At 39.3% G+C, this 25,613-nt stretch overlaps 1 protein-coding gene across 9 annotated transcripts in view; it reads left to right on the top strand.

Moving 5' to 3' along the window:
- The window catches only part of SCUBE1 (signal peptide, CUB domain and EGF like domain containing 1), a 293,808-nt gene that overhangs the window by 148,152 nt on the left and 120,043 nt on the right, over window positions 1–25,613 (top strand). For 4 of the 9 annotated variants that reach the window (XM_075899443.1, XM_014575791.3, XM_006127714.4 and 1 more), the window contains 2 exons: window positions 7,833–7,949; window positions 10,874–10,963. The exons of 2 other annotated variants lie outside the window; for them this stretch is intronic. In XM_075899443.1, the coding sequence (XP_075755558.1) occupies window positions 7,833–7,949; window positions 10,874–10,963 (207 nt within the window). The remainder of the gene's footprint in view (window positions 1–7,832; window positions 7,950–10,873; window positions 10,964–25,613) is intronic. 3 more of the 9 variants (XM_075899450.1, XM_006127716.4, XM_006127715.4) reach the window with 1 other exon arrangement.

Raw genomic sequence — 25,613 nt, 5'->3', positions numbered from 1 at the left:
CATACATTTTTGAGGTCACTCTTAGTTTGATTCTGAGTAGCTTAGGGGAGCCCAGAAATGTGTACAAATCAGATCTGGTTTAGATATTCTTCTCACATATGTATTAAACATTAAAAGAATGGTATTAAGGTTGCAAAAGCAAGCACTCAAAAAGATAATGCCAAAATTAGGGTTGGCCACATAACATTTGTTTCTGTTCTCCACTCCATGTGCGTGTCATAGTACAATCTTGATATTGACTCAGATACTATTTCCTCCATAAGATTATCTTTTTCTTCTTGAAGCTTCTTGTGTTCTTCAAGCAAGGACAGGGCCAGATACCACACAAGAGGACAAAATGAAAGTTGAGGGGGCATATAGTTACCAGGCAGAATTAAGGTAGCAGAAGCAAACTGAATTCTAAAGCTTAGTCTACACTAGAGTTAGGCCAGTACAAAGCAGCTTCTGTGACCTACCTCTGTCAACATCTGCACTACAGTATTGCTTCCAGTGATCTACAGCTCCTACTACATTGGCGTAATTACTGCAGCTCTGTGAGAGGCGTGGTGCTTAGGTTAGTGAAGGACATCACCCCCAGTATGGAGGCTCCATCTGTGAGTTCTGTGTGGGGCTGACAGCTTGGGCTGCATCTGCGGCATTCCAGTTGTCAGTGCCCCAGATAGTCAAGTGGGTAGAAAGTGTTCATAGTGAGAACCTGCACCAGCCACAGCAGGGCTGTCCCATGGACATGAACCACCACAGTAATTATTGTGGTGGCTTTGCATCAACCTAAATCACTTAATGTTGTAGTGTGCTTGAACTTGCAACCTTAATAATGTTATTTCAATGTAGCTTTTCCCTGTGGAAAATATATATGTATTGAACATCTCTATTGCGTTTAATGTCTACTTTAATCTGGCCTTTATCTGTTACTCATTTCGGAGCCATGTAGTCTAGACATACCCTTCCTGGGCTATTTGTTCCTCATTGTTCTTGATTGTACATGCCTTTTCTGAGGCAGCCATCATTCTTCCTATTAATTAAAAATGTTGGCCCAGATGTTAAGCTGTGTCTGAAGACCACTTAGTGTAGCTCAGAATAGAGCTGCAAAAATGGCTGTTAGCTTTTAGCCATCTTTGTGCTCTCCTGACCCTCAACTAATCTGAGTAAGTCTAATCCCCCCAGCAAAATTGAGAGGAGCCTTATGGCTCTGCTAAATTGTACCAGATGACAGTGGCTGCAGGGGCTGTTATGGCAGCTAGAGATCTCTGGGGCATAGGGATACATTGGCTGGTTCCCTTCCCCCGTGCCCCAGCAACATTCTCTGAGTTGACGGCCAGGACGAGAGGTGGCATGGGATGAGTTGAATTATGGTTACTCTATCACCTAAAGAACACCCCTTACACTGAGGTGACACTCCCAAGGGCAGGTATGCCAGATTTAGGATAGCTTAGTACTGGGAAAGTGGGATCTGGCTCATTACTTCTAAGAATAACTCATATAAATGACAAATGTAAGATCACCATTTTTTTAAACTGTAAGGGCTAGATTATATTATATGCTGATGCCCAAGGGGGCATGTCTAATGAATTAGGCCACATCTATATTTACCCAGAAGTTCGAATTAAGATATACAATTCCAGCTACGTTAATTGCCATATCTATGCTAGCGAGAAGATCAGCACTGCAATGGTTGATCTGTCATTGCATTTAGCAAGTCTAGTAAATACCCTCTAAATCAAATGTGGAGGGTACCTCTGTCAATGCCAGTACTCCTTAATTTGTGAGAAGTAAGGGAAATTGACAGGAGCATTTTCCTACCATTGATCTCCCGCTGTGAAGCCAGTGTGAAAGACTGAATTAAGGTACGTCCACTCCAGCTATGCACATAATAATGCTGAAGTTGCACATCTTCATTCAAACATCAGGTAAGTATAGCTGTGGCCTTGCTCATCACAAATTGAGGAATACTGGCATTGATGGGGTGGCTTTCTGCGTTTGATTTAGTGGGTCTTTACTGAACCCGCTAAAATTGACCACTATAAGATCGACCACTGCAATTTCAATCTTCTCGCTAGTATAGACATGGCCTTAGCGAACCTACTACCTCATAATGCTGCCATCTTTAGGAAGTGCTACATGTTGTGATGGACATTCATCTTGCTCCTGCTCAGTGAAGCAGCAAAGAACACTTGTCCATTCTTTGCCCTGGCCTTCCCTGTGAAGTGCTGATCTTTGCTGATGAGTACCTGGTGGCAGAAAATGCATTACACAAAATATATGCTCTCCATAGATTGATGCATTTGATCAATTATTTATTTCTAATGACAGCAGCTAAACTTATGCACAAGATCTATTCTTAGTACGGTGCAATAGTTCTCATGGGATATAGCTAGAGTTGCCAAATCTGACTGAAGCTACTCCAGGAGATTTCCTCCCTCCCCTAATATAACATAATATAATTTTCTTAAAATATCCTATTAATTTTATCTGGACTGTTTTTCCCAGGAGATTGATGCTGATTTTGGGAGACGCCAGGCTGCTCCCGGAGGGTTGGCAACCCTAGATATAGCCAGATATTTTGATCTCTCTTAGAGTTCCTTCGAATTCATACATGTTTATCAAGTTGACTACGTTAGGGTTATTCTAGTTTTATACCAGCATTATGGAGATAAGACTGACTGGCCCATGCATTCAAACAAATATTTAGCTTTTCCTTTAGTGAGAAACAGTGACCACTAGATTGCACTCACTTATTTTATCATGATGATTTAATGTATTGTATACTACTACGATTTATGTCTGTTAAAAGGGCACTGTCAAGGTTGGTAGGTTAAAACATTGGAGTTAGTTTTTTGTGAATATTTTAGTCTCATGCATTCTGAATTCTAATTTAGTCTTTTAGCCATACAGTGAAGCTTGCAAGAAATCTCTTGTAGAGAGTAGATTTGGATTTCTTATGCATCACACTATAACACTTCCATTAAAAGTAGGGTAAGATCTGGATTTTGTGTTAAATCCTGGTGCCATAAAGGCAATCAGGCTATGTCTACCTTACAAGGTTTTTGCACAAAAATGGCTGTCTTTGTGCAAAAACCGGCAGAGCATACACATCTCAAGAGCATTTGTGCGCAAAAAAAATACAGTAAATTAACAGGACAGAGGGCTTTTGCTGGTAGAGTTACTTCTCCCACGAGGAATAAGTCCTTTTTGCACTACAGCTCTTGCACACAAAGGCATGTGTGGATGCTCCACATGGGATTTCTTGTGCAAAAAGAGCCTATCAGAAAAAGCACTGGTGCTCTGATAGTCATTCTGTTAATGGCAATCAGAGCTTTCTTGCGCAAGAGCATCCTTGCAGTGTGGAAGCTCTCTTGCACAAAAGCACATTGCTTTTGCGATGCACTTTTGAGGTGTGGACATGCTTTTGCGCAAGAAGTTTTTGTGGAAGATCTCTTCCACAAAAAGCTTCTTGTGCAAAAACCCTGCAGTGTAGACAAAGCCTCAGAGTTTTGCCATTGACTTCATTAGAGCCAGGATTTTGCGCATTCAACAAAGAAGAAAACCTCCCCAATCTTTTTTAATTTGAGGGTTAAAACTAGAGATGGGTCTAAATGTATACATATGCAGAACTGGCTTTCACCCCCAAATTTCATAGTAGTCAAGCTTTGAAGTTTTGGTTCAAGTTACTAAAGAGATAGGGAGAATTTAAGAATTGGAATTTGGATCAGATTTCAAGTGCCTCAAAAATTTGAGAATTCAGATCCAGGATTTTTTGCTTCTGGCCCATCGCGAGTTAAATCTAAACTGCTAGTTTGCTAAATTAAATAATTTCCTATTGCAGTTGTGGGTTCCTCAGCCACCTTCACCATACATTTTTCATCAGGAGATAGTGATTATGGTTTAAGGTACTGAGGGTCAATGTTTTTGTGGACTAACCTTGACAAGTTTCCACTTTAAAGACTAAAATGGGGAGGGGGGACAAATTATCAGAAATACTTTTCACTGTACAGCATGGCTTATTTTTGCAGATATAGGAAAAGACATTAAACACCAATCCAAAATTCCCTCTGTGAAACCTATAGGCCAAATTCTTCTATGTGCTTATATAGCCTTTATCACCATTCTTGCAATTGTTAATGGATTTGTATCTCCCCAATAACCCTGTGAGTTACAGAAGTATTATTTCAGTTTTACAGATGGAACACTGAGGCACAGTATAAATTTAATCACTTCCCAAGTGGTATAACCCCTAAACCATCTTTCTTATCTTTTAAATTACACTGGAATAAATCTGGAATAATTATACTCACATCAAATGTGTTACTATGGATTTATATTGATATAATTAACAGTAGAGTTTGGCTCTGTGTGCACATCCAGGTAAATTGTTCCAGAGTTAGGTCGTCTTTGCTTTGGAGTTGATTTAATAATCATTCTTTTTTAAAAAAGATACTGTTTGAATTTTCAAATGTGCCCAATGTTGGCCTAACTTTACTCTCACTCTGAAGACGATGATAAAACTCCTGTTGACTCAAATCACAATTAGGCCCATACCGACCACTTTTGAAAATCTCATCCCAACGTTTATTTTGTGTCACCCACTTAGTGCAAGTGGCGGTGCAACAATCATTTCTTTTATTTTACGGACTGCGATATTGTAAGGCAAGTGAAGATTCTTCACTGTGCAGAGCTACAGGGAAATTGGCATTCAGTCCTGCAGAAATCCTACTTTAAACTGTGTCATTCTAGAGTAGCTTTTTGTAGAAACATGTAGAGATAAGAAGTCCCTTACGTTACAGTGATATGATCAACTGTGTTAAGATATGTTCACTCCTCTAGTGGGGGAGATTTTCCACAAGAACAAATAGTAATGTATGCTACACATAAGTATTCCAGTCAAGTTATTTTAAAAAGACCCAGTGAGGCTAAATGTACTTTAACGTGCTTAATTAAAAAATGGCCCAAATATTAGCAATGTATTAGAACATCTGGCCTAAACAGTAGTTTATAGTCTGATGTTATAAAATTAATTTCCTTCAGCATAGCTGTCCAACAAAGGCAGGCCCATTGGGAGAGACCCCAAGTAGCCCAAGAGGCAAGCAGGATGGAGAAGGAGAGCAATGTAAGATGGAGGAGTTCCAAGCAATGTATTCCTGTGGTTCTAGGTAAAAGCAGCTGGTGATTTCCCTATCCCATTATAGGCCCTAATACAACTGGCCATAGGAGCAGTTCATATTTACAAGGAGCTGGTTCAGACAGCAACCTTCTAGTCTAGGTATATCTCTGCTTCTCCCATAGTTCTCAGCTAAATTGCAAGAGACTATGTGATCCGGCATATGAGATCCACCAAATAAGAATAATCAAGAGCAAAAAATGAGAAGGAAAAATTAATAAAAGAGAACAAGCAAATAAGGACAGAAGACAGATACTGCATAAAAAGGAAGTGGGTGAATGGGGCATAGAATGGGAGAGGCTTGGCAGGTACACATCCACCAATTCAACACATGGGAGGGAGTGGGGATCCACTACAGAAAATTTTTGCCCTCCAGGATAATGAACAGAACACCAGAATACTCTTGTCTACATGCACACATCCCCCATCATCTGAGATTCTTCCAAAAGAATATATAAAAAAGGCTTGTTTGCAAAATTCACTTCATGGATGGAAGAAAAAGGAACACGATAATGATCAGAAAATAAACTCTCTTCTCCTTACATCAATGTAGGATAGGAATAGCTCTGTTAAATGGAAGGGAGTGGCACTGGTGCAAAAGTGTATAAGTGAAAAAGAATCAAGTTCCACAATTATGTCATCTATTGTGCACATTGGAAGTCTCCTTTCCAGGTGTATCTGTCAGTGTGGATTTGATTCTCTTCTCTCTTACATCAGTGTGAATCAGGTGATGTCAATGAAGTATTTACTGGTATAAAGCTGGTGAAAGTGAAAAGAATCAGACCCTCTCTTTGCAAGTCTTTTTAGCAAGAAAATCTAGGTGAAGATTCCTGTCTAGGTCAAGACTTTGTGTATTGAGACCCTGCCTGATGTTCAAAAGTATTGAACTCTTCTATTGAACTTACATGTCTGAAATCTGGGTTTAAAACATCCATCTTTCATTTTAGCCCTCTAATAATTAGACACACTGATGGTTTTTTTCATGCTTATAGGTGATTAAACATCAGAAAATTCAGATATATTCCATTTTTTAGGAGCTAGTAAAGTGAGATCATTGAGATGAATGGGATCTATAGGATATTACTCTCTTTTGAAAATGAGTGGTATTTTAGGGCAGGTTTTCACTATGGGGCAATGTTGAACGAAGATACACAACTCCAGCTATGTAAATACCATAACTGGAATTGACATTCTTCAGGTTGAGTTGCCACAAGATCTCCACTGCTGAGGGAGAGAAAGGGTCGATGGAAGAAAAACTGGGTGATCAACGGTCGATTTAGCAGGTCTTTACTAGACCCTCTAAATCGACCCTCGGGGATCAATCGCCACAGTGCAATATCCTAGTAAGTATAGACATGCCATTAGTTTGGATTTGAGAGCCTCACTTTAAGTTCCTTTAAAAAGAAACTTGCCTTTACCTATTCATGGAACTTATCGATTTGGATACTTCATAAATTCTCTGTTTAGCAAGGGAAATCCTGGTAATATTTAAATGTAATATGTCAGATAATACCATGATTCTAAAGTCAGTCTAGAATGGTTTAGAAATAAATATCTGTGCGAAGAGCTCCTTTTGTTTAAAAAGGTTCAGTATTTAAACTGTCATAATAGTCACATATCCCCAACCCCTTTGAAATAATTCATATGATATAAGTTAATAATTAGACATTTGATTTCCTAATCCTTTTTTTAAAATAAATATGTTCCAGTATATGCATGCAGAAAAGCCTGATCCTTCTCCATCTTGACCCCGGTTTGGACATTTGGACATGTGTATAATGACAGGAAAGTGTGTTCAAAACTCAGTCAGATCACAGCTGTTTCATTTTGTTTGCACTTTGCACATATGTGTGACTAAACATGGTGTAAAAACAGGAAGAAAATAAGGCCCATTGTAAGTCTGATTAGTATTTGGGAAATGCCAGCATCCTATGAGTTAAAAATAGAATTATCTCCTTTAAAATTGCTAAATTCTGCCCATCTTGAGAATTTTGTCTCAGAAAATTTGTTACAAGTAATTTTGGTAAATATAGACCTAAATATAGACAGTGAAATCCCCAGCGGTTTCTTTCTAGTTGAAGCTAATATACTTTAGTCCCAAAAAAAGGCTTTTAAAAAAAGAAAAGGGGGTGTCCTGTCTTATTTTTAAACATTCTTCAATTCTGGGAGGATTAGCATTTTTTAAATAATAGATTACAAGACTGATGTATTTTTGCTCTTGCGGTCTGGATCACTGCTTCCTCCAATTATGGAGTGAAGCCCAGCAGGAGAAGAAAAATGCCATCTATAGACTGGAAAATATATCTGTATTAGTTGACTGCTCATTTCTTCATGCCATATACATCATGGCTATGAACCATATAGCTTTAGGAAGAGATGAAATTGGCTGGTCATTCATGCTAAAACAACTAATCCAAACAGAATAAATTTAAAGAGTGAAACATTTTTTTTGGGGGGGGGGGGAGGTTATTACATGGAAGAGAGAGAAGTGAGTTAGAGAAAGAAAAGGGGATCAGGCAAAGATCGGAGAGTTGAAAAACCCATAAATAAAAATGTTATCTAATGTCTTGCTTATAACTGATCTTCTGTATTCTGAAAAGCCCCTCAAAAACTAATTGGTTTCATTGTCATTTTATTTATGTATTCATATATACACACACTTTTTGGGCATAACTAGTAACCTGTAACTATGGAAATGGAGGCTGCCAACACACCTGTGATGACACAGATACTGGTCCTGTGTGTGGTTGTCATCAGAAGTATGCCCTACATTCAGATGGCCGAACATGTATTGGTAAGTACCTCTCTAACACATATTTTTTACTGGTCACATGGCAGAATGAGTTGGTGTGTGTGTGTGTATATGTGTGCAAAGATTTTGATCATAGCAGTTAGGGTCCAATTTTGCAAAAGAGATTAGTAGGATGCAGTTGCGATTGTTTTATGTAAATGTCACTGAAAAATCCCGTTGTCATTGTTTTGTCATTATAATTCCGTTTGTATAAATCTAAGCACTTTTAAAATTGAAAAACTCAAAAGGTAATCACAGATGAAGGGTCAAGTCTACCCCTTTCTACTGGTATGAGCAGTCCAGTGATTTCAGTGGGACTACTCACATCAATAAGCATTTGGTCGTAATATTTTTAAAATTCTATTTGGGGATCATTTAATATCCAAGATACACTTTCTTTCCTGGTTTTTGGTTTGGGGGTTTTTGATAGCAAAATAATAGCACTCATCATAAGTAACCTTCCACGGTGACTGTGAATGGGAAAATGACCTAGCAGGAAGTGAAACATCCTGGGTGTTGGCATGCAAATATTCATTAGTACAAAGTACATTGTTTGCATAATATTATCTGGTTTTGTACAAAAAGGGAATTTTGTGCTATAACTTAATCAGGGGGTTATGTTCCTTTCTTACATTCTTACTCTCCAAATCAGAACCTAAAAATCCTTAATGGTTTTCATCATCTTCACATTGTTATTTATTCGTTTATTTCAGAAATGTGTAAAGTAATGCAAAAGTAGGAAATAAGTTTCAATACTTTCAGAATTAGATGGAAGTTACTAATCTGCTCTCTCCTTTTTCCATATTTGAAAACATGCAAGTCCTTATCTCCAACCCATTGAAGTCAATGGAAATCCTTCAGATTACTTCAGTGGGCTTGAGACCAGGCCCATAGGCAGTGAGATCTGTATAGACAAACCCTCTATGTCAGCCCATGGAATTGACTACGGATGGGGCTCAGCAGAGGGAAATGGATCCAATTGCACAGATTTCATGGCAGGATCAGGGCTGTAGCATTCACAACAGCAAAAGTAATCAGGGTAAAACAGTTACCAGGTCTTGTCTACACTTCCTATTCCTGGACTGTTAAGATCTGTCTTTCAATACTTTCTGTGACTTTCTTGTTCTGAGTCCTGCAGCCCCTCTGCATAAGGAACCCCTGCTGAAGTCTATGGGAGTTCTGGATGGGGAGGGTTTGCAGGATGGAGGACCCTAATAATACCAGGTTTTATTGAGGAACATATAATATATTTTTGACGCTCCCATTTGCCAAGAGTTCACTGTTTGTTAATATCCTCAAGTTGATGTTTAATTTTGTCCATCGTGTTCAAAGAATGCGTACACTTCACTCATGGCTTTTTTCTATTACTATGATTTTTCATTTTTGTAATGTAACAAACACAACCCCATGTTACATTCTTTGATCCTGTGATGTAAGTCACATACAACTGCTTGTGTTGATTTTCCTCCCTCTGAGTAGTTCTTTCTTTTAGAACACGTTTTTATTTTTATTTTTATTTATTTTTTTACATTTTTATTCCTGCTTTCTGGTGATGGTTCCTGATTGCCTGTCTTGTCTGATAACTGACGTTCATTAATTATTTACAGAACAATAAAAAAACCCACAATATCTCAAACAAAAGCCTCTATTGCAGCCTGATCCCATCTAGAACTTGTTTAAAAACTTCTCGTTACAACTCAACCATGTAGCGTTGCCACAGATAAAACCTGCCAGCCACCGCCTTCTCCTCCTCTTCCTCATTTCCATTATTTCACTGTTTGCTGTCTTCAGTGGTGTAATATAGTCTGGGCATCACTGCAAGAATGCAAACTTCTGCAATACCAGATAAATACTTTTTTACCCTTTGTCTAACATATTTTGTCTTTGTTTGCCTGACATTTTTAATGTTTGCTGCATGTGAAAGTCCCCACTTGCATTCTGTTTTGGCTTTTTTAATAAAGCAACTCCCCTACCCTGCATAAATCATTTTATTTACCCAGCTGCTGCTTTATCCATTGCTTTCCTGTATGAGAAACCTTTATTTTTATTTCACTTACTGCTCATCTCTTCCCTCCCTTGTGAATGATTGTTTCTGTGTATTTCTAATCAAGCATAACTCAACTAAAGTCCTTGTTATGCTGAATTGAAACTCTTACAAGTAGGATATCAGAAACTATCTGCAAAATGACCTTTGCTGACATCTTGCTTACTGCATGCTTATAAAATTACTAAACACTGTTTTTGCAACATCTTTTCTAGCATTGAATGTTTAGCTAGTAGTGTTTCATAGACAAGCAGGCAACCAGCACTGCCCAAATTGATCTTTTTGTGTTTGTTTGGTTTGTTGTTCGTTTTTTGGTTTTGGGTTTTTCCTTTTTTTTTTTTAAGAAATTTGCATGCATTGTGTTTGGTTTTTAAACACTCTATCAATGTGTACATGACTATGGTGCACTTGTGTCCTTCCATCACCGGATTCTTTTAGCTCTGTCTGTCTGTCTCAACTTGGTCCTCGGCCTGCCATTTTCAGATCCTGATCCCACCATCAGCCTGAATCACTTTACAGTTTGTCTTTAATAGTTTGTTTAACTAGAATCGTTGGATTTAAATTTCCATTACTAACATCTGTCTGGGGCACGCCTGTTTGCTGTCTCATTCTCTAGGAAACAAGCTTTGTGTGTGTTTTCTGGTTAATTACTTTGTCATTTATCATTCCTCCTCCTCTTCCTCCTTTCTCCCCTTCTGCCCCAAGCAGCCTTTAATTTTTTTCTGGGGTTTCAAGTGGAATTAACTCTCTAACAGGGATTTAGTGCTTTCATGGCTTGCTTCTTGGCTTTGGTTGTGCCATACCAAGAAACTGTCTTAGGCAGCGGAAAATTGGGCTTTTGATTAACCAACTGCTCCATGTTTGTCCCTTACTTGTGTTTTAGAGAAGGATGAGGCTGCAATTGAGAGTTCTGAGTACAATGCCACGTCAGTAGCTGATGTGGACAAGCGGGTGAAACGGCGGCTACTTATGGGTAACACTTTTCTTCCACTTCCTTTGTTGTGCTCTCACTTTTGTCTGTATGTGTGTGTATGGATTTTTTTTTATTTTTGGTTTTGTTTTTTTCATTTATTTCATCTGTGTTTATAAGATCAACTTTTTTAAATTCTTACCTTGTATAATACAATTTCATTTCTTATTTGTAAACTTTTTTCCCTAACCCTGCTGATTTCATGTTCAATTTCTTCTGCATAGAAAGAAACTTTTGCCATTAACTTGTCTTACCTTTTGCAAACTACTTCTTATGTGTGATTTGTGTGTGTATGTGTGGATCTAGGGTTCACATAAAATCTCATGTCAGACCTGCCTTTAGTTTATAAATGGATGATGATGTTATAAAATGATGCCCTTTTTCATATGTGGTGTTAAATGAATGATTATATTCACTTAGTTAAGTTTTTGCATACTTTTGGGTGAAATGTATATATTATTGCTAGAAATTGATTTATTTCCTTAACATTGATACGTTGTGAACTATTGTGATTGGTGAGTTTTAATATAATTATCTCTTAAGACTAGCATGTAGTTTGCTTCTGTAGATAGTTATAAGCTAAAGAGTGGAAGAAGAATTAATAGGCAACATGAGAATGATGAAATACATTGAACAATAAAGATAATTCTTATGTTTCTGATAATAATCAATTGTTCAGGCAACTAATAAACTGCCTTGTTCATATGTCCATTGATGATGGTGTTCTTTTTGCAAATAAAAAGGAGAGTGCATTTTTGGTTTTCATAAGCGAATATTATATGGGAACAGATTCAACACTCTGGTTGCTTTTCATGCTGAGTTACTATTTAAGGTCGTGGTGGCTGGATCTTCGCCAGATTCCTTTTCATGTAACAAATGCCATTGAAGAGTATGGATTGCTAACCTGTACTGCTATTTGGATATGAATTTGGATATGAATTTGATAATCCAGTCAGTTTATCAGACTGCAATTTGGGTTTTGATCAATCTCACATGATGCATAATGGCCCCCCTAGGTTTTAAGAGTATTTAGTATCTGTGAAAAGGGCCAGATTTCCAGTCTGTGGACCGGGAGCTCTTTATTTATCCATAGAAGAGGTATAACATATGAACTGCCAATTCCCTGGCAATTATGAGCCCAGTCTGAAAAAGTGCTGAGCACTTCATAGGTTCCACTCTGTCTGTCCTGATCTGAAAGGACTATTGCTAGAGGACAAGAAAACTATTCTGTTTCTATGATAATTGAATCCTTGCTCACTAAGATAAAAGTTCAATTGTTGATAGTGGTTTTGATGCTATCTTGTCCACGTTGAACAGGTTTGAGGCCATCAACTCATTTCACATAAAGCAACAAATAGCCATCAGATGGTAATGGCTTATATGTAGGTAGAATGCCTTGTATCCTATTACTGAATTCCTTAGCTATCTGCCTCCCTATTGCCACTAGAGAGTCTACAGGTTTGCAGTGTAGTAAATGTTTGAAATGCAGTTATCTAGCAGGCAGGCCATAGGTATGATTGTATAGTAATAAATTGAATATCCACAAACCAGTTTAGATTTGCATAAGTGATTGTATAGATCAGTGGTTTTCAACCTTTTTTCATTTGAGGACCCCTAAAATCTTAGACACAGACTGCAGACCCTCAGAGGTCCATGGATCATTGGTTGAAAATCATTGGTATAGATCATCCAGCATCCAAAGGGCACAGATTTCAAAGAGGGACTTAAGCACCCATGCCCATTGAAAGTCAGCAAGAATTGTGTGCATAGCTTCCTTAGGCCCTTCCTTACGTCTAAATCCTAAACAGCGAGCTTGTCGCTGACAATACAAGTATGGTGTGCTAGTAGAAGCACTCTTACTCTCATTGCTATTGGACCTTGTGATGTCCAGAAGCAACCACCATGATCATCTAAGAAGAAAAATAAACCGTACTATTGACTGTTGAACAGAGGCAAGGGCTTAATAATCCAACTAGTCATATAAGTGGTCAGAAACATTCAGTAACTCCTATGTTAACCTATAGGGTATGTCTAAACTACACCCCTCTTTCAAAAGAGGGATGTAAATTAGACAGATTGAAATCGCAAATTAAGCCGGGATTTGAATTTCCTGTGCTTCATTTGCATAATGGCGGCCGCGCATTCTTTCAAAAAAGGGCTTTTCAAAAGTAAAACCACCGTCTAGACGGGGTTCTTTTTTGAAAGATCCTGTACTCCTCATTTTTTGGCCAACGTGTGAAATACATGCAGTAGCTGGACTATGGAGTCCTTCAAAAACTTGATCATTAGAACTGAATAGCTCCTGAAATCAAATCTGAAAGGGCAGCAATTTGTGGTCCATAGGTGATTGGCTTTGGTGGTATTCCAATGCATTTTCAAATCTAATGGCTTTTCCAAATAGCCTGCAGTACTATTCTCTCTTCAGGTACTTTTCAAACCATCCTTATGGGAAGTACTACAGTATTTCCAGAGTTGCCAATTCTCATAAATTAATTATTTTGATTTTGACCCCTGCTGCATAAAATCTTGTTGAGACAGGAAAAGCTCCAACTTTCATGTGATTTAAGGGAAGGAAGCTGTAAGGGGAGATTCTCCCATGGTGCTTTGTAGTTTAGAGAAAGGTCCGCTAAACTGCAAGCCCACCGACCACCACTGGTAGTCCCAGGTCTTCCTTTGACTGATGTTAGTAGTTCTTGTTTCCTTCACAACCCCTGTTGTGAACCAAAGCTTTATACTGCTACCTGGAGCAAATTCATTAACTCATTTCACAGGTTAACTAGGAGCTTGCAACCAAGGTGACTTCAGGCAGAGCTGGGAATGGACTCCTGACCTCTAATAAACAGAGTTAGGTCTCACCTATTTCAGAAGCAACATAAATTGGGTTCTTCTGCAGTTCATGCTAACGCAGTATGACTGTATGTTACCTTCTGATAACTAGACATCATGAAGAGAGAGTAATAGAATTCTCTTTCCCTGATATATATTTTTTTCTCTATACCTTAGAGCAGTGTTTCCCAAGCAGGGTTCCACAGAACCCTGGGGTTCCGCAGACCATCATCAGGGGTTCCACGAGAAATCATGGAATAAATAAATAATTTTTTTTCTTACAATGTAATCTGACATATACATATATATATATATATATATATATAACAGCTCTTTACAAATAAATTTCCTTGACAGTAATTTAGCAGTAATTGAATTGCGCTCCCCACTGTCAACTTTTTCTGGCCAAGCAAATGTTTTCTAGGTAGGGGTTTCTCGGGATATGAAAAATTATTTTAGGGGTTCCTCCATAGGAAAAAGGTTGGGAATCACTGCCTTAGAGGGCAGACAAGAGACAAGATTTTTTAAAACAATCTGCAGTCTTCATCTTCAGGACCATTCAGCCTGTCCCAAGGAGTTTTTTCCCACTGTTTTTCTTAATAGCTTAGACTGAGGCCCAAAGGAGTGTAAACTATCCTTTATATCTCCCTGCCCTGCCCTCTTCTCCTATGTCCCTACAGTGAGGACTACCAGGTTCTGAATGGAGACTCTTGCCCTCCCCATTCAGGAAGTGTCACTGAGGCTATGTCTAGACTGCAAGCCTCTTTCGAAAGAGGCTTTTTTGAAAGTATCTTTCGAAAAAGCCTCTTTCGAAAAACAGCGTCTAGTCTGCAAGCAGTACTTTCGAAAAAGCAAGCCGCTTTTTCGAAAGAAAGCAGCGAGTGAGTCTGGATGCTCTCTTTCTAAAAAGACCTGTTGGCATTCAAGAACACCTTTTTTCGAAAGAGCACTTTCGAAAAAAGGCATTCTTCCTCGTGAAATGAGGTTTACCGCCGTCGAAAGAAAAGCCGCATTCTTTCGATTTAATTTCGAAAGAACGCAGCTGCAGTCTAGATGCAGGTGATGTTTTTTCGAAAAAAGGCTACTTTTTTCGAAAAAACCCCTGAGTCTGGACACAGCCATTATGACTTTGTCTGCCCTGTGAAGTTAAAGAAGGCATATCCCACATTCCTATTTGTCAGCTCGTTGACAGTTTCTTTACTCCCACCTGGACCATAGCCACGCAAGAAGAAGAAGAGAGGATACAAGTTCTTCATTAGATGGATGGTCTGCTGTGTCCTGTGTCCTTTATCTCCATCAAGATCTTTGTCTACTACAGAGCCATAGCATTGTTTGTAACTGAGAAAAAAACTCTTTGGTGTACACGCCAAACCTCATTCATCTATGTCACATGTTTCTTATGAGCAGAAGCCCGGGCTTATTTCTAGAATCTAGGAGAAGAGGCTTCATCGAGTTATCTGAGGTTGTTTGCTGAGCCAGGATCTCTCAATCAGCTTCCTCTCTGGGGGTTAATGGTTGCAGTGGTGGACACAGTCCAATTGACACTGCTCCATAACAGAACACTACAGGTGTTCCTGCCATTGGTCTGGGATGTCCAGGAGAAGTTTTCCAATAATCATGTTCCTCAGACGTTTGCTGTCTAAAGATGTCGCCACTAGTTACTCATCATGAATAACCTCTCCAAAGGCAAATGTCATATCCTACTGTGTGAAGTCTTATGACAGAAGCTAGTCTCAGGGTATGGGATGCCCACATGGGAAACCAATAATTCTAGGGCCACTGGTTCACTCACAGAAATCCTGATGAAGAATCAGCTTTCTTGAATTCAGGACTGGATGTTAGGGTCTTCAACACTTCCTATTTTGGATCTGCATGCCAAATACCCTGACTGAATGCAACAAGCAACAGCAACTGTCTCTATAAATCATTAAGGTGACACCAGGAGCTTCTTACTCTGTGTTAGAGATCATCTAGATCCTGTCCATTTAGGAGAACACTATTTCACACGTTTACTCCATATGTTTCTAACTCTTTATTGTTCCAGACACAATACGCTCCTCTATGAAATGTGAGTCTTTTCTGCATTCTTAAGTATATGTTCAACCTCCCCAATGCTCAAATCTTCTGTTTATCTTCAAGAAAAATTGGCAGGTTTCTTAATAGCCTCAGAGGGAACATCACAGAACTGTGGATCCTTCCTCAGCTGATCAGTCTTATAGACTCATAGACTTTAAGGTCAGAAGGGACCATTATGATCATCTAGTCTGACCCTCTGCACAGTACAGGCCACAGAATCTCACCCACCCCTCCTAGAATAATCCTCTCACCTATATCTCAGATATTGAAGCCTTCAAATACTTTGAAGACCCCAAGATGCAGAGATCCTCCAGCTGTGATCTGTACCCCATGCTACAGAGGAAGGCGAAAAACCTCCAGGGCCTCTGCCAATCTACCCTGGAGGAAAATTCCTTCCCAACCCCAAATATGACGATCAGCTAAACCCTGAGCATGTGGGCAAGACTCACCAGCCAGACACCCAGAAAGTTCTCTATAGTAACTCCTATCATCCCTCCATTGACCTATTTACCACTGATAATGAATGGTCAATTAGTTACCAAGATCATGTTATCTCATCAAACCCATCTAGTTTAATCTTGAAATCCCTTCATAAACCCATCTAGTTTAATCTTGAAACCAGATAGATCTTTTGCCTCCACTACTTCCCTTGGAAGGCCATTCCAGAACTTCACTCCTCTAATGGTTAGAAACCTTCGTCTAATCTCAAGTCTAAACTTCCTACTAGCCAGCTTATATCTATTTGTTCTTGTGTCCACATTGGTATTAAGCTTAAATAATTCCTCTCCCTCCCTGGTATTTATCCCTCTAATATATTTAAAGAGTGCAATCATGTCTTCTGCTACCAGATACCAGATCCTGACTTTCCTGTCACTAATAGCATGGAGATGGACAGGCTAATGCTTCATATTTTCAACTATTCCGTAAGGATGCTTCATTTTCTGGTGTTGTCAAGACCCACTAAATGTCTGGCTCACTTTCTCACAATAGTGCCTCTTCGGATATGTACTTCAACTCCAGCCTTTGTGATACTTTGTCCTATATCTCTTATTGAATGATTTAAAATAAAGCTTCAGTTAAAACTCTTAGGACAAATATTTGGCTTGGGAACGCTCAGTCTCACAATATCAGACATCCCTTGCTGTACACTATAAGGCTATGTCTACACTGGCGTGATCTTGCGCCAGAGCTATGCAAATGAGGCTAAGCATAGACTATTGCCGAGCCTCATTTTCATATCTAATGAGCTGCCATTTTTGAAGAAGAGGCTCTTGCGTAAGAAGTACTGTCTACACTGCCCCTTCTTGCACAAGAAAAACCCTCTTGCTCAATGCCATTACCCTGATTATTTTCAGAAATAACGACATTACGCAAGAGGGTTTTTCTTGCACAAGAAGGGGCAGTGTAGACAGCTCCTACTTGCGCAAGACCCTCTTCCGCAAAATGGCGTCTCATTAGATATGCAAATGACGCTCGGTGATATTCCATGCTTTACCTCATTTGCATAGCTCTGGTGCAAGATCGCGCCAGTGTAGACATAGCCTAAGGGTATGTCTAGACTTCATAGCTCCATCGACAGAGCCATATAGATGAGTTTACTAGACATAGGAAAATGAAGTGGCGATTTAAATAATTTCACGAGGCATACCGGAGCGGTCGACAAAGGCTTCCCTTGTCGACCACGGCGCGTCCAGACTGCCCAGCTGTGCCGCCAAACTGCTGATTTTTATGTAAATTGCCACTTCATTTTCCTATGTCTAGTAAACTCATTTACATGGCTCCGTCGACGGAGCCATGTAGTCTAGACATAACCTAATAGTCCTTCTTTCCTTTAATCAATAAAATGTTTGATATACATCATTGAGACTAGTTGCTGCAAGAAATCTCAACTCAGTTCTTACCTAGGTAACCAAAATTCTCTTTGAATTCTTTTGGATCAGTTTTCCTTTGCCATCTGATAAATAGGGTATGTTTACATTGCCCTGCAATTTGGACTACAGGGAGTGTGAATTGCAGCATGGATCAAAGTGCTGTGCTGTAGTTGCTCCCAGGTAGACAATGTGGGCATGGAATTAAAGATCCCTCATTTGCAATAATGTAGCTCTGCAGCCCACTGTTATTCATATTCCTGTAGTCCAAACTGCCGGGTAGCATACACAAGCCATTTAGTCTCCTTTGTTATTATCACCACTTTGGATCACAGAGTGAGTGAACTGAGTGCTATTTCCTGTAAAGATCAGTATCTCCAATACTTTGCTTGACAGATAGGTCTCTGACCTTCTCCAGAATCATGAGCAGTACCAAATGTCAATTCTCTTTTCCATACTAAGTCAGATGATCTTCTGCCCCAGCCCATCCTGCCAGAAGGAGATGATTCTGTATTCCCTAATCATGTTCAAACACCTCAAGTGCTACTTCAGTAGGACTTCACCCTTAAGAAAGGTTGATGCTCCCTTTATCAGTTATAACCAAAAGGTCAAAATGTTCCTTAAAGTCATTATTTCAGATTATCAGAACAGCCACTGGGGAAACCTCTAATGTTCATAAAACATCTGTACCAAAGACTCAGATGTGCTTCACTAGCAACTCCCAAGACCAAGAAGCAGATGTTTCTAGCAGCAGATCTGCAAGTCTTTAGCCTTGTTGTCTCTTCACAGTTTCACCAAATAATCAAAGGTGGAAGTGGGATCCTCCTCTCATTTTCATACAAGTAATCTTCTGACAAACCTGAAACTGCTGAGAAGTAACAATCAAAAGATGCATATGAGGGAGGGAACACTGCCAAATTTAACTATTGGTCATCTGATCCTGCAGGTTCTCCTTTCCATCTAACACATTTTTAATTTTTGGTTTCCCGTGTAGGTAATTCATCCAGTTTCTTGTTCTTCTTTCTCGTGTTCAGTCATGTGATTAGTTATTAGTATTGTTCCCTCACTCATATTCTTCTGAGCATTACTTCCCTGCAGTTACAGTATTGATACGAGATGATTTGTATGAGAATGGTCTTATTAGAAAATTCATACCTCTTCAGAATTTAATCTCATAAAATAACTTTTCCCCAATCTTGGGGTCCCTCTTCTGAGTTTCCACCCCTCCCCTCACCTATTTTGTTCCATATCATCAGGGATGATTCCAAATGAGAAACTTTCCTCTAGGGTTCTGAGCATCTGCCTGCCTTGTAAAGGGCCACAGTCAATGCACATTTGTCTATAATTTCTATTGGCCATGGCCAGTAGCCAGCAGTTTTTAAATTGATAGGTGGATATTTTATGAGTAGAACAATTCTGTGGTCCTAATAAGAATGTAAGAACAGCCATACTAGGTCAGACCAAAGGTCCATCTAGCCCAGTATCCTGTCTTCTGACAGTGGCCAATGCCAGATGCCCCAGAGGGGGTGAATAGAACAGATAATCATCAAGTAATCCCTCCCCTGTCACCTATTTCCAGCCTCTGACAGGGCTAGGGACACCATTCCTACCTATCCTGGCTAATACCCATGTATGGACCTAACCTGCATGAATGTATCTAGTTCTTTTTTTAATCCTATTAAAGTCCTGGTCTTCACAACATGTTCTGTCAAGGATTTCCACAGGTTGACTTTGTGCTGCATGAAGAAAAAACTTCCTTTTGTTTCTTTGTTGGTTTGTTTTAAACCTTCTACCTATCAGTTTCATTTGATGACAAGTTCTTCTATTAGGGGAACAAGTAAATAACTTTTCCTTACTCACATTCTCCACACCAGTCTACGATTTTATAAACCTCTATCATATTCCCTTTAGTCTCCTCTTTTCTAAGCTGACAAGTCCCAGTCTTTTAAACCTCTCTTCACCTGTTCCAAACCCCTCATAATTTTTGTTGCCCTTTTCTGAACCTTTTCCAATGCCGAAATATCTTTTTTGAGATGAGGCAACCACATCTGTATGCAGTATTCAAGATATGGGCATATCATGGTTTTATTTAGAAACCATAAGATATTCTCTGTCTTATTCTCTATGCCTTTTTTTAACAATTTCTAACATTCTATTTGGTTTTTTGACTGCCACTGCACACTAAGTGGATGTTTTCAGAAAACTATCCACAATGACTCCAAGAACTTTCTCTTGAGTAGTTACTGCTAAATTAGTCCCCATCATACTGTATGTATAGTTGGGATTATTTTTTCCAGTGTGCATTACTTTACATTTATCAACATTACATTTCATTTGCCATTTTGTTTCCCAGTCACTTAGCTTTGTGAGATCTTTTTGAAGTTCTGCACAGTCTGCTTTGGTCTTAACTATTTTGAGCAGTTTAGTATCATCTGCAAATTTGGCCACCTCACTGTTTACCACTTTCTCCAGATCATTAATAAATAGATTGAATAGGATTGGTTATAACATCATATAACTTCCATTTCTAGTTATCATCCTGTAATTCCTTTCAATAGTTACTGTAGTACCACCCATTTTTATTTTGATAACCCTTTGTTAACACAGATTGACTGTGAATTCTTAAGATTAGCCCATTTGAGTGGTTTTGGTGCATATTTTGACAAAAAATTATGTTATTTTTCATATCCTCATAAAAAGTATGTGTGTTTGTGTCCATCTGCACATACACATGAAACATCCAATAACTTGAGGTTCCACTTTAAACCCTAAAAAAAATCCTAATTTCAAATGTTACTCACTCATGTGTTGCTTTCTCTGCCTACAACTGCACACCTGTCTACTGGCTTCTGTTAAATCAGCTCTGTCTCACATAAATCTACTAAGAATCAAGGCAAAAAGTAAATAAAAATGGCAAAAAAGGAGAGGACAGCATTATGACAACAAATGCTGTTTGCATACTTTTAAAATATTTTTTTCTACTTCTGTAATCATTGCTCGTGCATTTAGTGTCCTTTCAATCTTCATTCACTTGGGAATAGCTTGTCTTATAAACACTCTAATGGTGTTCTGTGTTTTACACAGGCTAAAGTATAGAAAGTTGGAGTAAGAGTGAATGCCCATTTCCCTATGACTAGGGTTGGTATACAAGTTGTACATGCGAACCTTTGCTCTCACAGACAACTGAACTTAAGACTATCACTCTGACAAGGATTTATTGTAATCCACCAGGTATATTGCACACATTTTGTAAGTATAGTGATCATGTGAGACAGGATTGGGCTTGTGATGTTATTAGTCAGATATTGGCCCATGCAATGGTAACTGGTGAAGCAGTACCGCTAAAGGACCTTAAAATGCTGAGAATGTCTTCTCCATGAATTTATCCTTGGCTAGCATAAAACTTGCTCTTTGTTGGCCCCTCTTGGCCCTCCTGTGTGCAAGTGTTGGGTGCAAGGCTGAAGTGCACTGCATTTTGGTGATCCTGTCAAAATGTTGGAATTAGAGGTTCTGGAGGTGCTACTGCACCCCCTGGCTCAAAGTAATAATAACTATCCAAATACTTAAAAACAATGAGTGGTCCTGCAGCACTTTAGAGACTAACAAAAAATGTAGATGGTGGTATGAGCTTTTGTGGGCACAACCTATTTCTTCAGATGAATGGAACCAAGGAGTCCAGAGTTACAAATAAATAGCATTTGGTTTCTGCCATCTATAAAACATTGTTCCATCACACTGGAACCATTTGGAGTAATGGCTTTTGGACTATTACAAGCTGTCAAGTGTTAGAACAGGGGTGAATAATAAAATGGTGGGGATTCACCAGGGTTAGCTCCTGGCAAGCCACCACTGCTATATTTACCTGGGCCTGTGATGGTACCTGTGATCACAGCTCCAGTTGGCCATGGATTACCATTCCTGGTCGGTGGGAGTGGCAGGAAGCAGCACAAATTGGGGAACTGCTTCCCGCAGCTCCCATTGGCTGAGAACAGAAATCCACAGCCAATAGGAGCTGCGATCATGAGTACCTACAGAGATGCAGGTTAATATAGAAGTGGGGGCCAACCAAGGGCTAAATCTGGCCAACCAGATCTCGCCCAGAGGCTGGTACTTGCTCTCCCTTATGTTAGTGGCTGTTTATTGGGCTGTTCTAACTTGCACTAAGGTCATTGTGGCCGTTGGCCAATCCTAGAATCTAGGTGGCTGAGATCCACCATTTCCTCTTCCTTTCAGCTGCACTGAGCTCTCCTGCGGTGCAAAACACAGCTATATATGTATATACACACAGCAAGACACACCAGCCTATATAGTTTACCATTAAAATTGTTTTGGAGGCGTAAAGGAAAATTCGGGGAATCACATCCCCTCAAGTTCTCTGCATTCCTTTTCTGTCTCAAAATTAGGAAGAGCCCTGATAAGTGTCCTTGGCCACCAATAAGCCCCACAGGAGCCCATTAGATTTGAGAGTTTGATACAATCTTTTTTTTTAAAAAAAAGTTGTTTAACAAACTGTCTTTTGGAAAGGAAAGGAAAGATACATGGGCTATAAACAAACTGACCTTCAGTCTTTATTATATATTTTAATTAGGGGTTGCTGAACCAATTAATATCAAAAGAAGAACCTGGCCTCACCTCATAACAGCTTATACCCTTTTATTAAGGGCCCTTATTGTGACAGCAGATCCTGTTGAGCTCCACATTCCTCTCCTTCCCCTCTCCAATCCTCTACCAAGTGGTTTCCTTGAAATGGTGGTCTGCCCCTTTTCCCTGTAGTGTCAGGTCTTTTCTACAAGAAATGGCTAAGAAAGAAGCTGCATCCCTTGCTCACCAGCTGATGAGCTCCTTCCAATTCCTCTGTTGGACTCCTATCAAAAGGATGAAAGATACTGGCTTCTAGAGAAATCAAGAGCCTGATTCTGCATCAGATTTATTGATTTGATTATGATGACCTCGATGACAGTAAAATCAGATCCTCAATAAATTTGTGTAGAGAAATAATGCTCTTCTATAGAATTCTAAACATTGATTCAAGAATTCTGTAGAAATGACATTTTCCATTAAATTATGTTTGGTTTTATGAATAATTTCTAGGATAACCTGCTTATTTTCTATTCAAACTTTGTAGCTATTCATCCTTTTCCAAAAGTATTGATTTTTCTGTCCTTCAAGAAATATTTTAGGCTATTTCCCTAAAAAAAATCTGGTACCAATTATAGCTGACATAAGAAAACATGGCATTTGCTGCATCTTTTGCATTATGGGGATCTCAGTCTTACGAGTTTTTATATTATTTATTTCAGGTGATGTCTTTAGACAACAAAAGCAGCTGCAGGACTTTAGAAAGCTAATCAATCACATAGCACTCAGCACTCTTCAAGTATCACTTTACAAAATTGTAGGCATATCCACTGCTACTCCCATAATGTCCACACATTGCTGCAAAGATCTCTCCTTTCACTATAAGAAACCACTTACAAAGTTGTAATAAGGGCTTTAAGGACTCATCCTTTCATCAGCGTAATGGAAAATGATAAGCCTCTGCCATTAAAGTTTAGTCTATATATATAAATAAAGTGCTGCTGTTTAAAACTTCCTCATGGGCTCGGAAAGAGTTTGAAGGATACACACACTCAGAAGATCCCTCTCTTTGTGTTGCAAAATCACAGATATCGGTGTGTTGCAACAGAAACCACTACCATCAGATTTTATCTACACAGGGAGCACTTCAAGTATATTAAGGACTATTTATTTGGAGGCAAATTGGAATGTATTTTTTTAAACATGTGAATGGAATGATTGGTGTCCAACTTGAAAGGTCTTTCAATAATACACGATGTAAAAATCAGTAGGGGGAAAGTGATTTCTTATGTTAATTCTGCAGTATTTTCAAAGCTTCATCTCCTTTTTTGCTGATGTGATGAAGTAATGTAAACAAATCAGTTTCACAGCAATTCCATTCCCAACTGGACATAATCCTTAGCTGTTCACTTCCTTGCTCCAGCTTCTATTAGCTGCTCTTCATTGCACTATCACAATCCATTTGTGATATATGATTATACCCTGAAAAATGACAGCTGCTTCTGTGATGACTATGTCTCAAACATAGACACCTATATAGGTTGTTCTTCACATAATATTGCAATAGAATTCCTGTAAAGTCAAGGGTCCAGAATCTTCCTTAATGTAATTCCACTGATTTCAGTGCATTTACACCAGCAGTGAATTTGTCTAAGTAGCTCACAGGTAGACCAAGTTGTCCTGGGTTGCCCATGGGTTCTCACTCCTGACCGTTCTCTAAAAATATGAAATATCCCTACAAAATATGCACTGTGTGCCATGGTGACTCAAAATACACTCATTTCAGAAATAAGGTGATGAACATGGCCCACTGTATATAGAAGTTAGCCTTCTAACCTGTTTGGTAGTTAGATGGCAAGTAAATGTGCCCTAGCGGTTGGAAATGGTCTTCTGAGTTGTATTCTTAGCTCAGTCACTCACTTGCTCTATGATTTTGGACAAGTCACTCATCCTCTCCGAATGGGCTTTTCAAAAGTGCATAAGAGAAGCAGGCATCCAGCTCTCATTAACATACAATGAAAGTTGGGTTCTTAACTCCCTCAGGCACCGTGGAAAATGCCGCTCTTTGTGCTTTATGTTTTGAAAAGTAGTCTCATAAAGAGAAGCTATTCTGTCCCATAATACTGTAGAATATATTAGGGCTTGGAAGCGTCTAGGTCTTTTGATTGCAGAGCCACAAATTCCCAGTTGACTCCCCTGACTGCCAATTGCCTTTGTTTCTGATGTGGGTGTCCATGACTTTTTAGATTCTGTGCAGCCCATCCCTGGTGGGACTGATCTTTCATTAGCATGAGTGCTTAAAGCAAGGAGTATGACTATGATATAATTAGTTATTAACAATGCCTCCCTTAATCAGAGTAGATGCTAACCATCCCTAATCATGCAGAAGTTGTTCAATTCTCCAAAAGGAATCACCTCTTCATTTTGGACATTTATTGGGAAGTCCTCTAATCACTAATATCCCCTTTTTGAGGATAGTGACTAAGAAGCATTGGTTGGATGTATCAGAAATCTCTTGTTCTAGTCTTGTTGCTGTGTCAAAAATTGCTGGTATGAGGAGGCTCATCCTTGCATTGAATCCCTGCTCTTGAAGAAAATCTATGCACTGTTAGAGAGCTAGAGTTAGTTAGGATAAGAAAGTGGAGCTTTCCCATTTGTGAAATTCTTACATAAATAATATCTCCTGATGACTTCACAACTGCAGAATATATCCTCTTGAACTTCAGGTGCAATTACAATCATTCACTCTTTACACACTTCCATCAACCCTTTTCTGGGTCTTGTATCTTTTTCAAAATGCAGCAGCCGATTAATGTACAAGTTTGCAGTACATGAGTATATTACATGTACCCAGCATTATTGGCACTGGCTACCTATACAATGCCAGATTGACTGTAAACTAGCACTCAAGTTTTTTCTAAACCTGAATATCTGGCAGTATTCAACAGTAGGGGCATATCTAGACTATGCTAGACTTTCGAAAGAGGATATGCAAATTCCAAGGGATTTCAAAAGTGTAGCGTAGTGTAGATACGCCCTAGTAGTCCTGGCTATATTCCTGGTTTAAGGCTCCTCCCAGGGCTGGCCTTACTATGAGGCAAACTGAGGCAACCGCCTCAGGTGCCAGACTGTGGGGGGGGGGGGGCGCCACTAGGACCCAGAGTGTAGAAAATTGTGTCTGCTGCTGGTGCAGCGAGGGGCCATGGGGGTGTCATTTGAACTTCCCACCTCAGGTACCAAAATGTTGTGGGCTGGCCCTGGCTCCTGCTGACTCTTTTCTACCCGCTCATACAGCACTCTAGTAG

The sequence above is a fragment of the Pelodiscus sinensis genome, chromosome 1 (genome assembly GCF_049634645.1).
Source record: "Pelodiscus sinensis isolate JC-2024 chromosome 1, ASM4963464v1, whole genome shotgun sequence".
In the NCBI taxonomy this organism is placed as follows: Eukaryota; Metazoa; Chordata; order Testudines; family Trionychidae; genus Pelodiscus; species Pelodiscus sinensis.
Note: the sequence above shows the minus strand (reverse complement) of the source record. Positions and strands in the feature narration are given on the sequence as shown.